This window comes from Saccopteryx leptura, chromosome 10 (assembly GCF_036850995.1).
Source record: "Saccopteryx leptura isolate mSacLep1 chromosome 10, mSacLep1_pri_phased_curated, whole genome shotgun sequence".
NCBI classification, from domain to species: Eukaryota; Metazoa; Chordata; class Mammalia; order Chiroptera; family Emballonuridae; genus Saccopteryx; species Saccopteryx leptura.
In genome coordinates this window covers 74,609,907-74,624,864 of record NC_089512.1, presented here as the reverse complement: position 1 = coordinate 74,624,864, position 14,958 = coordinate 74,609,907, and the positions used below count along the sequence as shown (strand labels likewise).

The window sequence follows — 14,958 nt, the reverse complement described above, 5'->3', positions numbered from 1 at the left end:
GAGGCCACAGAGCCATGCCCAGCGCCCGGGCTATCTTTGCTCCAATGGAGCCTTGGCTGCGGGAGGGGAAGAGAGAGACAGAGAGGAAAGCGTGGCGGAGGGGTGGAGAAGCAAATGGGCGCTTCTCCTGTATGCCCTGGCCGGAAATCGAACCCGGGTCCTCCGCACGCTAGGCCGACGCTCTACCGCTGAGCCAACCAGCCAGGGCAGAATAAATCTTTATAAAACAACTTACTATAGTTAAGTCTATCTTTTTATTTATACTTTGGTTGCTCCAGTACCACCCACCACGAAAGCTGGAATGCTCACTAGTGGGCGGTAGGGACCAGGTTGACCACCACTGTTCTAGTCCAGTCCCATGAAACAAACTGTTTGGGGGCAAGGAGTGGCAGTGTCTGTATCTAGCTATTTCCTTCCTGATTCCAGGTTGTGTCTGGAATCCCAGACACAAAATCCCACTCTTAGCCTGACCTGTGGTGGCGCAGTAGATAAAGCATCGACCTGGAAATGCTGAGGTCGCTGGTTCGAAACCCTGGGCTTGCCTGGTCAAGGCACATATGGGAATTGATGCTTCCAGCTCCTCCCCCCCTTCTCTCTCCTCTCTAAAAAATGAATAAATAAATAAAAAAAATAAATAAATAAAAATAAAAAAAAATCCCACTCTTAGGTTTACTTCTACATTTTGTTTTAAAGACAACAGTTCTCTAATTGAACTTCAAAGACATTGTATACCCTTTTCTCTTGTGTGTTTGAAAGTTGAGAGGGAAAGAGAACAGGGAAGATAATTATCTTATTTTAAAATAAGTTAAAACAGTAAACCCCCAATCACACATGATAGAGTTCTTGATTTATAGTTTTCCTAGGGTCAGAAATAAACTCTTAGACTGAAATTTGTTTCATTGTTTTTTCTTTATTTAAGATTTCATTTATTGATTTTACAGAGAGGAGAAAACAGGGTGGGGGCTGGGGAGCAAGAAGTATTAACCCCTGGTTGCTTCACTCTAGTTGTTCATTGCTTGCTTGTCATATGTGCCTTGACTGGTCAAGCCCAGGGTTTCAGACTGCTGACCTTAGCATTCCAGGTCAACACTCTGTCCACTGTGTCATCACAGGCAAGGCTGTTTCATTGCTTCTTATGCTTGATATTTTTTAAAGATTGTTAGAGTTCCTAATACTAGATTTGTAATGAGCTTTTGAAAGTTAAATAAGATGTTATTTCACCAGCTTGGCTAATAGGCTGTTTTCTGTGTGATTCTTACTGGGCTCAGTTGTGCCAATTGAATCTCTTTTCCTTAGCTGAACATATGAACTGGGTGTCTTAATCAGGATAACTTCTTGATTCAATACCAGAATTACATACTGTTTAAATTGTTTTAACTCCCTTCACAGTGCATTTTTTTTAAAACAAAAACTTGCTAAATAACTTTCTCTATGGATTATTTTTATCGGCACATGAATATATGAAATATATATACCCAACATATATTTTTACATAGATACACAAATAGAATAATCTCAAACATGCTATTTTCAGTTAAGCCTATTTTTTTTCTTACTTCATTGGTCTTTCTGCCACCCCACCTTCTCCAACTATAACAGTCCCTTTTACTGTAAGCCATCTATGTAATCTGCTATATTCTTTTTTTTTTAATTTTTATTTATTTATTCATTTATTTTTTTACAGAGACAGAGAATCAGAGAGAGGGATAGACAGGGACAGACAGATAGGAACAGAGAGAGATGAGAAGCATCAATCATTAGTTTTAAAATTTTTATTTTTTATTATTGTTTTTTATTTTTCTGAAGCTGGAAATGGGAAGAGACAGACAGACTCCCGCATGCGCCCGACCGGGATCCACCCGGCACGCCCACCAGGGGGCGATGCTCTGCCCCTCCGGGGCGTCGCTCTGTTGCGACCAGAGCCACTCTAGTACCTGGGGCAGAGGCCAAGGAGCCATCCCCAGCGCCCGGGCCATCTTTGCTCCAATGGAGCCTCGCTGCGGGAGGGGAAGAGAGAGACAGAGAGGTAGGAAAGGGGGAGGGGTGGAGAAGCAAGATGGGCGCTTCTCCTGTGTGCCCTGGCCGGGAATCAAACCTGGGACTTCTGCACGCCAGGCCGACGCTCTACCACTGAGCCAACCGGCCAGGGCCTAATCATTAGTTTTTAGTTGCGCGTTGCAACACCTTAGTTGTTCATTGATTGCTTTCTCATATGTGCCTTGACCGCAGGCCTTCAGCAGACCGAGTAACCCTTGCTGGAGCCAGCGACCTTGGGTTCAAGCTGGTGGGCTTTTGCTCAAACCAGATGAGCCCGCGCTCAAGTTGGCAACCTCGGGGTCTCGAACCTGGGTCCTCGGCATCCCAGTCCGGCATCCCACTGTGCCACCGCCTGGTCAGGCATCTGCTATATTCTTAATACTTAACTTAATAGACATCCTTCTGTATTTTTTCTCATGCTCATAACTGTATACAGGCATGTATAATCCCAAGTTTTATTAGCAGGGGTTTTGGATCATAATTTTACAAGAAAATGGGTCCTATTATTGCACACTTCTGCTCTTTTTCTATTCAACAATACCACATGGGAACCCATTGACATCCCAGGATAACACTAATACCCTCTTTTTAATGGTCCCTTAGTGTTCTCAGGTGTGACTCTGTGGGACCTTCCTTAGCCAGGCCCTCTGTGACATTAACTTTGTTTCCTGCATTTTGCTTTTATGAACAAGGCAGCAGTAACTAACCCTCTATATGTGTCCTTAACTGCTGGTGGCTTTGAGTCTCAGGTAGGGATTCCTGGATCAGAAAATATTTATTTATTTATTTTTTTGCATTCACAGAAAGACTGTAATGCAGTACCTTTATGTCGCTGTTGGCCGTGTATGAGAATATCACTATAAGGAATAGATGTTCTATTTCTTTTTCTAGACTTCCATTTCTTTTTCTAAAGCTTCTTACATTATTTTACATTTACACAAATGTTATTAATTGTAATCTGACTTTGAAGTAAATTCCTCTAATAAGTACAAACTTTACTATCAGAGTGGCATACGTCTTCTGAGTTTGAGTAACATTAATGATACAAGGCAAAGAGATCTTTCAAAATGAGTGATGATTTTTTTTAAATGTTCATTTAAACAATTATAATCACAGACACATTTCCTAGTATCTGTGGAAAATTTGTATCCATTCTGTGTGGAATCTGCCTTCAGGGAAGAAATCTAGTTGTGTTAGGCTGGTCTGCCTCTCTGCAACATGTGTAGTCTTCTAAACTAAATCGGAAGGACAGCAGCTTTTGGTGAGAATAATTGAAGGGCCAGTGAAAAACTATTGTCAGTTTTATTTCAGATCTCATTATCCTTCTCTCACATTTGATGTGATTGGTCACCTTTTCACAGTGTTCACTTTGCCCTGGCTAGCTGGCTCAGTTGGAGCATTATTCTGACGCACAAGGGTTGAAGATTTGATCCGTAGTCAGGGCACATACAGGAACAGATCAATGTTTCTCTTTCTCTCTGCCCCCCCTCTTTCCTCTTCCCTCTTCCTCCGTCTTTAAAACAATAAGTATTTTCAAAAGTGTTCACTTTGTCTATCAAATAATTACTGGGCTGAGGTCAGACTGTGCTTAACACAGAGCCTAAATAAGCCAGGCGAGGTTACTTGCCTGCCTTTGAACAGTTGAAACAGTTGAAAAGGGACTCTGGTGAAAGGTCAGGTGATGGCAGCAGAGGAAGACTTCTGTGTGCTCTTAGTCTCCATGGGAGTCATCCCCATTTCAGCCTTGTGGCCCGCCTCTCCTCATCCAGGGTGAGGACCTAATGAGCCCCGGGTAATAACATAGCACCACTCTGGATGACACTAATCTGATTCTGGATAGCAGGCTTCCAGGCCCACAGCTGAATGAATTGCTTGGTATTTCTAAGTTTGAAATACTTTCTTCCCTTTCAAGTGCTCCTTGGCAGCAGGTAAGGAATGTTAAAGCTCCTGTAAGTGCCAATTAAGGCCAATTATAACTAGCCCAGCCTGCTGAGGCATGGGTTAGTGGAGATGTGGTATGCTCCTGTCAACTGGAGAACTGGTGCTGCTGCACCAGGGACGGGACTCGGCACTTCTCACTGCCAGCAGCTCCTTTGTTGCCTTGCAGAACTCCCAGTGATGCTACTCCTGGCTTCTCAGGGGTTTGATATAGGAAATCCCAAGATTGCAGGGGAGGTCACTGATACCTGTGATCAAAACTGCTTTCTTTCTCTTCCTCTTCCTCTCTTCACACAATGTCCACCATTCAGTTTCCTTGTTTTTAATCATGATAGCCAACATACTGAGGAGGTACTGGGCCCTGCATCCAGGTGTTACTCCTTCATTCCACACACACATAGCCATGGACGGGAGGACACAGGCCATGAGGAGCCGAAGTCTCTGCCGAGGCTGCAGAGCTGCGAGTGCTGAGACCGCAGATGGGCGGCTGCCCTGCACCCTCCGCCCTCTTAGCTTTGGCTGGTCTGCTCCAGTCCTGTGCTACGAGGGGCTGCATTCACAGGAGAGTTTGTGTCAGTTCAGGACTCCCTTTGTGCAGCCAGAGTAAAACTGATGAGTGCACACCAGCCACACCACAGCCATTACCTGTAATTTTTGGTCTGTAAGGCATGGATATGATTCTATTAAAATGTTATTTTAATCTGTAGTTCTTTTTTAGTCTGTAGTCTGTTTATTTTTTCCACAAGAAATAAGAAATGAGATCCTGTCCCCGGACCTAGACACTTAATATGAGCCATTGATCATTTAGTATCAGTAGAAACTTTATTTGGATGGAATACTGGGAGATGGTTTGAAGAAAATAATAACAGTTCTTTCCAAACAGAACAGAGCTGTGTTTGCTTCAACACTTTACTCAGGGCATTGAGAGAGTTGTAGGGGTACGTGTGTATATTGTACAAAATTATATTTTCCTGCAGTACACTGTCATTCTTCATTTTTTCGATGGAGATCTTAAAAATAAATTTGTTTCTCTCTTGTTTACAGATAAAATTAAATGTAGACATGTGTTTATAGCATTTAGGAACATTTGCTGAAAGTCACCCTGGTTTTCGTCAGGGTTATAGAAAGACTTTGCTCCCAGAACTGGCGTGGATTGGCTGGTTCTTATAATAATTGTTTTCCCCACCCGCCACCATCTACAAAAGGGACCATTAGAAAGGCAAGCATTAGTGCTGGGAGATGCAGGGAGGTGGTGTCAGGTCGAGAGCGCAGCAGTGTGGGACTGAGGCCCTTCTGGGAGAAGCCCTCTGTCACTTTTGCTCTGCATTCAGTGTCAGCAGAGAGACCCCTTAGCTGCCGGTGGGGGTGGATGGGGGCCACCATCAGTCCTGAGACCTGGTGCAACCTGTTAGCACAGCAATGGTCTTTTCCTACTAGGTTGAGAAGACCTCAGTGAATTAACCCCAAATTCTTATTTTTGCTAGTTAACTTTTGAAAGATTTGCTCTTTCTGTCCTTCTAAAGCCTGCTGATGGCTTTGTTCTTATGTTCATCTGGTGTCTTTTAAGAACCACCTTAGTTTGTTTGTTTGAATGTGACTAAAAATTCTGAAGAAAAATAAGAGTATGTTTCAGAAAACCCTCTGGATTTTAGTACTGCCACCGTAGCTGGGGTCGCTGGGGTCCGAGAACTTGCTATGAAAACAGCCGTGTGGCTGCTGTTCTTCTGCTTTTGAGTCAATTTAGACTCGTTTTTGGTCTAAGAGAAGCTGTTTCCTATGTATCAAAAAGTCTTTCCCACCCCTTCCAGGCTAAATCTTTTCCATGCATGTAATTCATGACTTGTTGCCAACTATTCTGCATGGGGTGATGGGATTCTTTAGAGCAAGGGTCCCCAAACTTTTTACACAGGGGGCCAGTTCACTGTCCCTCAGACCATTGGAGGGCCGGACTATAAAAAAAACTATGAACAAATCCCTATGCACACTGCACAGATCTTATTTTAAAGTAAAAAAACAAAATGGGAACAAATACAATATTTAAAATAAAGAACAAGTAAATTTAAATCAACAAACTGACCAGTATTTCAATGGGAACTACGGGCCTGCTTTTGGCTAATGAAATGGTCAATGTCCGGTTCCATATTTGTCACTGCTAGCCATAACATGTGATATGATGTGCTTCCGAAGCCGTGACGCGTGCATCCCGCATCACTGGAAGTAGTACTGTACGTGAGCAACGCCGCGCTTTGCGGCACAACCACATACAGTGCTCCTCTCACTGACCACCAATGAAAGAGGTGCCCCTTCCAGAAGTGCGGCGGGGGCGGATAAATGGCCTGGGGGGGGGCCCGCATGTGGCCCGTGGGCCGTAGTTTGGGGACCCCTGCTGTAGAGGAGCCCCTTCCTCGACATTTAAAAGTGTTCATTCTAAACTATCAGGCATCTGAGTCTGTTTATGTGTGCAGCCTTTACTATCACACAGCTCAGATCAGTTGGTTGTTTTTCCATATCTGTTTGACAGTAAGATTTGGTGATTGACAGGAGGGGAAGTAGTGGTGTGGGAGTGTAATAGGGCCGAGTGAGGAAGCAGCTTAAACCAGGAAGACACTGTTTACAGAGAGCCACTTACAGAATGTTTTGATTATGAATATGAAAGGTAGCCAGCTTAGTCAGTTATCCAGTGATTGAAACTCTGGACAATCAGTTGTATAGTCTTCTGAAGTTAGACATATTTTACAGATATGCACAGGAAATGGGTTCAGATTTTTGTGACTAGATTTAAAAAGAAAGGTTTATTTCAGATATGACACTTTTATTTTTTAAAATATAGATCATGAGGAAGTAAAATGTGGAGGAAGGTTTGCTTATATTGATAGAAATATATAACTTTAAAACTTCTAGGTCTATCAAAGCTAAAATGTAGATTGCATAATGAATTGTGTGAATTTTCTAGTGTACTTGGTAGTAGCAGTATCAGTTTAAAGGTATTCAGAAAATCAGCGTGTGAATAATTCACATTTTAGCAGGTTAAATTTATAAATTTCATCTTCCCCAGTTTTGGCAAATTGCCTTTCAAATAGAAGGATTAATTTACACCAGCCAGGACGCCTTGTATGACCATATTAAATGAAATTAGACTCCACCCCTTGTTTTCTGTTGATCTGCCAGGACCTTTGTGTAATTCAAGTGCTTTTTACAGTAGTAGCAAATGTTACATAAGACCAAACATGGAGCATATTTGTAGTTGGTGGGCAGACCCAAATCATGATGTAAGCCTGCAGTAGCAAGCGTGCAGCGAAGCACAGCCAGATTATGTGAATGGACGGTGACCAGAAGTTTCTCCGGAGCAGCCCTTCCTCCGCACCGGAGCTGAAAGCTTCGCTGGGTAAGTTTTCAGAGCAGTTTTCAGAGGCTGGGCTTGGCTCTGGGCCCAGGGCTGGGAGTGCGGAAGGTGGGTTAGGTCTCTGCTAACATTACACAGAACCAAGCAGAGTGGGGAGAGTTCATACAGGCCTCTTTCCTCCTGGCCTGTGGCCTGGCCTGCCAGCAAGGCCCAGAGCGCTGCGCAAGTGGTGGAGAGTGAGCTCTGCAGAGCCAGTGGGTCAGAGGGAGGAATTGCAACAGGATTAGCTGCTGCTGCCGTCCACAGGAGTGATTCTGAAATGTCATTTGAGTGATCTGGCCAAAGTTCAAATGCAGACAGGAGTTTGCTGTTAACTCCAACAAAATGCTGAGGTTTGCACCAAACAGTTTCCATATCTCAAAACTGAGAGCATCGGTTACGTCCCTCTCTAAAAATGGAGGAATGCTGTAGCATGCTTTAACTGTTTGTTTTTTTTATCTCACTTGTGGTGAGGTTTCATGACAGGCAGTTCACATTGTTTCCTGTGAGAATGTGTTTGAAAGCTGTTTGGTCTGGTACTTGAAATCCACAGCAGAGTTTCAAACAGAACACTGTGTCAAGAGGAAAAACAACGTTGAAATACAAACAGTAACCTGGGAAGTCATTCAGTAACTTAAATTGAGTGTATAAAAATATAATTATTGACACTGCCAGAAAAGACAGTTATTTTTTAGTTGTTGTTGAGGTAGACAGTACAGCTAAGCTGACTGGGTGAGCCGGGAGGGTGCTCCCGCCCCTGGCTCAGGCTCTGCCTGCAGCCGGAAGTGAAGTGACAGGTGACTTTCTTACCTTTCCTGGATGCACATCTCATGCCGTTTGCTGGACCAGATGGTTTTCATTGAGATTGAAATTTAGCTACCAGGTTGGAGGACTTTAAATACAAACAGATCTTGAAATTTTAATCAAATTGCTGTTAATTCTATAAAATTGATTTTTCTAAAAAAACTTTGTTGTCAGGCAGTTTTAGTTTTGCCATTTCTGGTTTTGTTTTTGAATATTGCTTTGGTCTTTATTAGTTGACAGCCTATATAGGTGGGGCGTATACTGTTCAAAAAAAACCAAACACGTGCTGCAAACTTAATAAAGAAAGCTGCATTGTTGAGTCATGAATCACCCATTCCTCACTAACAGAGTGCTTACTGAAGGAGGCTTTCTAAAACTGTTCCAAGTTTGAGGTTTCTGTTCATTTCCATGTTCACGGTCTTCTCTGCACCACCCCCTCCCCACCCAGAACAAAGTGAAATAAAAACCAAGGCAGTGAGGCTGCGCCCTGCCCTGCAACCTTGGCCGGCACTGAGCCGCAGATGGTGCTGGCGTTCTGCTGCACCTTGGGCTGGCCGGGCCCTTGCGGCCTGGCAAGACGGTCCCGGGCCCCGGGGGGCCGGGGGGGTCTGCACTGAGCCGCAGATGGTGCTGGCGTTCTGCTGCACCTTGGGCTGGCCGGGCCCTTGCGGCCTGGCAAGACGGGTCCCGGGTCCCCGGTCCCCGGTCCCGGGGGGGGGGGGGTCTGCACTGAGCTGCAGATGGTGCTGGCGTTCTGCTGCACCTTGGGCTGGCCGGGCCCTTGCGGCCTGGCAAGACGGGTCCCAGGTCCCGGGGGGGGGGGGGGGTGTCCTGCACAGAAGTTTTCATTTAAAAAAATAAAAACAAATAAAAGAAGAACTCCTCTAATCTGAGTTTTACCAGGTTCCTATAACTCTCTTTTCCTCCTACCCTGTATGCATGTGTAAAAACTGGATTGGAGTGGTAGAGATACACTGTTTTTCTTCATTCTCCTTGCATTTTGAGGGTACCTTTATATCTTTTATTTGGGAAAACTCTGACCCAGACCCAAAATATGACTACAGAGATGCTTTTGTAAAGACTTTGTTGATGCTTGAATGGCATCTGGTCTACTGTGAGGCTAAACTTAAAATAATAAATCACTGAGTTTATAGGGTGCTTTTTTCCCTAACAGATAAAGGATTAAATCAAAAAGTAGCTGGAAAGCTGTAGATTTTATATTTTGTCTTTCATTCTCTTCTTACATGTTGGAATACAAAGCTGAGGAATACAAACACCGCAAGTCAGTGATGGGTTGGGAGGGAGACAGAGGAGCGTACCTAGGGGACATGTGTGCATCGCTCAGATAGGGAGGTTATGTTTGTTTCAGGCAGGGTGATGGCTTGCTGTATTCTGTCAGTACCATTTAGGTGACACTGTGCTTCCTGGAGACACCAGGGAGAAGTCCTTATGACTGTTAGCAGAGATGTGTCAGCCAGCATTTTATGATATCCTGTAGCCAGAAGTGGTGACAGTAAGATCACAGAGGTAATATAGTTCTCTGAATCACAGAACCGTTTAGAGGTGGCTGTGTATTGCTCAAAGCAGCAGCAGCCTTTGCTTCAAAGGCACTTTCTCTGAAAACATCTGCGTGAGTCTGAGACCCTGCTGATAACACTCAGGTCAGAGTCTGCACCCTGAACAGGGTTGCAGGAGCAGAGGGGGGGCCACCTTGAGGAAATGAACTGGTTACTCAGACCACTGTTTTCCCTAAACCACGCCTTCTTTTGACCATGGTTATGAAGAAATGACATTATACTTACAGCTGAGATGATCAACTGTTAGACCATTGAGTGCCCCTCATTTCATTTCTTTAATAAAGTATTTGAATTTTTTAAAAAGCCATTTTTAAAATGTTTGCAAAGAGCCAAAGGTTAAGATGGCAGAGGAGGGATCCCCTCCCCCAGACAGTCAGTTTTCCATATTTCTGACATACTTGAAAGCAAAGTCTAGAAAGAACAGCCCCCGTGGGAAGAATTCCTGGCAAGAGAATTGTTTGAGGTTGCCATATTTCTGCTCCTTTCTTAGCAAAATTATTTACAATCCATTCACGCTGTCCCTGCCCCCCCCAGGAGTCTTTCTCCCTTGTAATCTGCCCTTTGTGATCTGTTCTCTTTCATGCAGCCTGTGAGTGGGGTGCTGCAGTGCACCCTGCCCGGAGATGTGGAAACACCTAAAGACCTGGAGTACTTTAGCAGGCTCCGTTTCCGCCCGAAGGCACTGTCTTGAAGAGCTTGGTAAATTGATTATAGACTTTTGGCAAAAAGTTGTTTCAAGTGGCCCAAGTGCTTCAAATGACTTTTTCTGCACTTGCACTTATGTTTTAATTTTAAAACATCTCTGCATTCAGGAGAGGAGAAATGCAGTTGGCAGAAGTCGCAGTTGGAGACTAATTTGTTAGGGCAGCCAGGGTTGAAATCATTCTTTTCAGTTCAATCTCTCTAGTGGAAATGATGCCGAGTGCTTTGTGCTAAAGACTTTTTCTTCCTCGCTGTTTTCCAGTGCTGTTAGTGACCCTCCTAAGCACGCTCTGAGGCTGCCTTGGGCCCTAGTTTTGGCTAATTGTCCTTTGAGGCAGTGCGTCTCAGAGAGCAGCTCTGGGTTCCCCAACTTGTGGTTGGCGTCTTATGGGGACAGTCCCACTCATTTGCTTCCTTGTTAGCATGAGACTACTAATCAAGTGCTTGGGGACCCTAAAGAAATTGGATGGAAGAAAAGCAGACTTAGGCTTGAAAATGTATGTGACAAGAAGGGAGTGGAGTAGAACTACGTTTGCTGGTCAGGACACATGAGTGCGTTTAGAAAAGAGGAAGCACATTCACAGGGAAAATTTGACAGTGAAAGTAATGAGAAGATGTTATTAACTGGATCGTGTCCATGCATAGTTGATGGTATGATTTAAAATGGTATACTAAGTGTTTAACAGTTAATAGGAAAAAAATAGATGACTACTATGTCAAACCCAAAGTCCTGGTTTCACAGATATTGCTTCTAGAATGCCATATTGGGTAATAATCCTTGTGAAAGACAGCCGATGCCAGTTGACATCTCATGACCTGTGTTTGGTGTCCTGAGGGTGAAGTATGACAGTGTGGGTCCACAGGGAGCTCTCTAATAGCACATGGCAGTTATTTTCAACCTGGATATCAAAATAAGCAAGTTAGCAAAATCTGTGAAGGGTTGCTTAATAAATGGCCCAGAGTTTCTAAACTGAGCTTTCTGGTATATGCAGTTATTCCTTGCTGTGCCCAGACAAAGGACCTGTACATTTTTACTTGTGTTTTACATCTTATAGCCATGTGTAAGCTTGATTATTAGAAATCCTTTCTTTAAATGGGAGTAGTTGTAGAGTCTTAGTGAAATGGGGCTGTCAAAGACCCCATGAAATCATACATTGCTTGAAATATGGATTGGTATTTCTCATTGGGCCTTTCCTTACAGAGTATGCACTCTGTATTAACCTTACCTGATCGAATCCATCCAAAAGTGTGACTTTTATTTAGAGAAATATTTGTGAACTTTAGGAATCATTACTTTGATAATCTACCTAAAATTTCTACCCTTGGACTCAAACTTGATCTTCACTTTTTTCCACTTTACCCAAAATTGATTCTTCCAGAGTGACTCAATTTTGTCAAGAAAATGAGCCAATTTTTTATTTATAAAAATACCTTTAGCTTGAACGAGCATCCTTTTTGGTTGGTGTGAATTTATTCATTTAAAATGAATTCTAGAAGTTATTCCTCTAGTTCTTATCTGAGAAGAGCTTAGTATCTTCCTGAACTGACATATAAACTAAATATACTAAATCTGTACCACACTGGAGAAGATAACTGTGTGTGGGTTTGTTTTGTTTTTAAATGATTTCTGCCTGCTCTGATAATCAGCAGGCCTTTCTCACTAAAGTCTGTAACTGGCATCCACTGAACTAACAGGGAACATCTGTCTTACTTCCTATGGAGTTACCAGTGCCTGGTCCATAGTCCGCCTGGGATGCAGGCTTCACAACTGTCATTGAATCCCAACAGCCCTGCAGGGAGGTCTGACAGAGGGGATGCCAAGGTGGATGGAGGCCCTGATCACTCGCTTAGTAAGTTGCAGAGTAAGCATTTAAACTCCTGTGTCTCTCTGACTCCAAAGTTCTTACCCTCGCAGGTGACCTATACAAGAGTATTTTTATTTTACTTTGGATTCTGTGCAGGCTGGTTTCTTAGTCATTCCACGTCTAGACTGTGCCCGACTGCACTGAGTCTTGTGGGAGGGCCACCGGGACCAGACTGGCTGGAGAAGCATGCGTCATTGCGCTGGTCAGCGCAGCCTCATCCCATAGTATGGGCGTTCGCTGTTCCGCCTGGGGCTTCTTTGTAAACATACTTATCTTGGAACTTTGTAAGGAGATTCTTTTTAGTCAAGTCAGAAAGATAGCCCTACTGACTCTTTCAACCAAAATTCACTCTTCAAATCATCTTTGATGTTTTAAGGCCCGTAGGGGAGGAGGGGGATAGCTATACCGACAGCCGTCGCTAATCGTTAGGATACCAACCTCCAGAACAGAAAGGTGAAATCCTGGGGTTTTTACACAGATTCAGACTCTCCACCCTAGATATACCATTCCGTCTCGACCCTGTTTTATGGTCAGCCCGTGTAGTCTTTTGCGCTAATAATTCGCCTGCCTTTGCTGAGCAGTTGGGAAGATGGGCTTCTTACTGATGAGTACGCTCCCTTCCCCCTCCATCCTGCCTGCCCGAGGACCGTATATAAGGGCTTGCTAAGGGCTGGTGGGTTAGAGTGTGGTTTAGCCTGGGTGCTAGAGTCCATCTTCCTGGGATCACATTGCTACTCTGCCTCTTTTAAAAAGTTTGACATAGTTCTTTCTAGATTTTTCTCAACCATGAATGAAGTTACAGTTTGCTTAGACTGCTTTTTATGTTTGTGCCCTAAGCTTGACACGTGTGTATTATAAGTTATTTTTAGTTCATTTCAAAGCAATATTTATTTTTTACTTAAAAAGATCTAAGTATTTGCTTTAAGCTCTTTGCTGAAGTGAGATACGCATTTATATATTTAAATCTCAGCATGATTCCAAAATTACAGGCTTAGTATTTTTTGGTTGCTTTCCACTTTGGAAGACTTAGAGAAAGCTGGCTATCCCTTCCCCGCTGTCGTATCCTGCCCTTGGCTTCAGTGGTGTCACATGTTTAAGCCACAATGGGAAAGAAAGCCCAACGCATCCATACTCGCTCTCCCTTTCTACCTTTATCTCCACATCTGTCTGTCTGCTAGGTCACCCCCACACACACTCACACTCACACTCACTTATCCATGTATCTTTCTGTCTTTCCTGTGCCTTTCCGGGTATGTGTATGTGTTTGTCTGTCTGCTTGCCCGTCTTCTCCCCTTGCTGGAGCCACTCACAGTGCCCTCGTCACTTAGGGACAGAGGGGGCTTTCCCTGGGCTGCTGCCAGACCCAGGAGAGAGGAGTGCTTTGAAAATTCAACTTGAACTCCTCACCAAACCACATTGCAGTTATGCTTAGCATCTGGCCACCAGTTTGTCCACTTAATATAAGTTTCCTAACATTGCCCATAGCTTTCTCACTCCACTTTTGATCTAGGAACACACACTTTTTAAGCTGAAAGCTCAGTTTAACATCTTTTGAAAAATAAGTGTCCACAATGAAAGGATGAGGAAAGTCCAACTCAACTGTAATTAAATTTGGTTTTCCTCTTTGCTCTCTTGCAAAGGGAAAGCAGATGCTGCCCTTTCCGGAGAGGAAGTTACCAGACCATGATGTGAAGGAACAACTCGCTTCAGCACCGGGATAAGGATTTCAGTTGGCACTTTTCAGCCCAAATCTCAGAGAGAGACACACATATCCTGTTTCAAGTTTTAGTAAATGAAAGAAGTTTACATGATAGATTGCCATTATCAATTTTTAAATAACTTTTATTGTTGAAATAGAAAATACAAATTTTTTTGGAAATGCTATTGATACATCAGCTGACTTTTAATGTTTGGAAGCTTTGAATATTGATTTTGTAGTGCAAAATTCCATTTTAAGAGTTAATAGATGCCTGACCTGAGTGGTGGTGCAGTGGATAAAATGTTGACCTAGAACATTGAGGTCGGCGGTTCGAAACCCTGAGCTTGCCCTGTCAAGGCACATATGGGAGTTGATGCTTCCTGCTTCTCCCCCTTCTCTCTTTCTCTCTCTCTAAGATGAATAAAGTCTTTTAAAAAGTTAAAAAGAGTTAATAGACAAGAAAAGCATTAACTAAATAAAAGCACCTTGGCCAGTTGGCTCCGTGGATAGTGTTGGCCTGGCGCATATGGACACCCCAGGTTTGATTCCTAGTCAAGGCACACAGGAGAAACAACCATCTGCTTCTCTCCCCCTACCCCCCTTTCCCTTTTCTCCCTCTTCCTCTGCTTACCCTGTTACCCTCATTTCCCTCCCATAGCCAGTAGTAGCTCAGTTGGTTCAAGTGTTGGTCCTGGGCACTGAAGATGGCTCAGTTGTTCTGAGCACATTGGCCTCAGGCACTAAAAATAGCTTGATTGATTTGAGCATTGGCCCCAGACAGGGGCCGCTGGGTGGATCCCAGTTGGGGCGCATGCAGAAGTCTATCCCCTCTTCAAAGAAGGAAAGGGAAGAAAGAAAGAAAATGAAGAGAATGGATGATTTGACTAGAAAATTTAAAGGACAAGCTCAAAGTTACAGTCAGTTCTGCTATAACACAATGCACGTTCCTACAAA

General features: G+C 43.7%; 1 protein-coding gene across 9 annotated transcripts in view; it reads left to right on the top strand.

The window, feature by feature from the left end:
• The window catches only part of ATXN7 (ataxin 7), a 158,720-nt gene that overhangs the window by 110,752 nt on the left and 33,010 nt on the right, over positions 1–14,958 (top strand). The window contains exon 1 of one of the 9 annotated variants that reach the window (XM_066351941.1): positions 7,214–7,360. The exons of the other annotated variants lie outside the window; for them this stretch is intronic. Within the exon in view, the coding sequence (XP_066208038.1) occupies positions 7,294–7,360 (67 nt within the window). The 5' untranslated portion in view covers positions 7,214–7,293. Of the gene's footprint in view, positions 1–7,213; positions 7,361–14,958 lie in introns of those variants that run through there. 9 annotated transcript variants of the gene reach the window in all.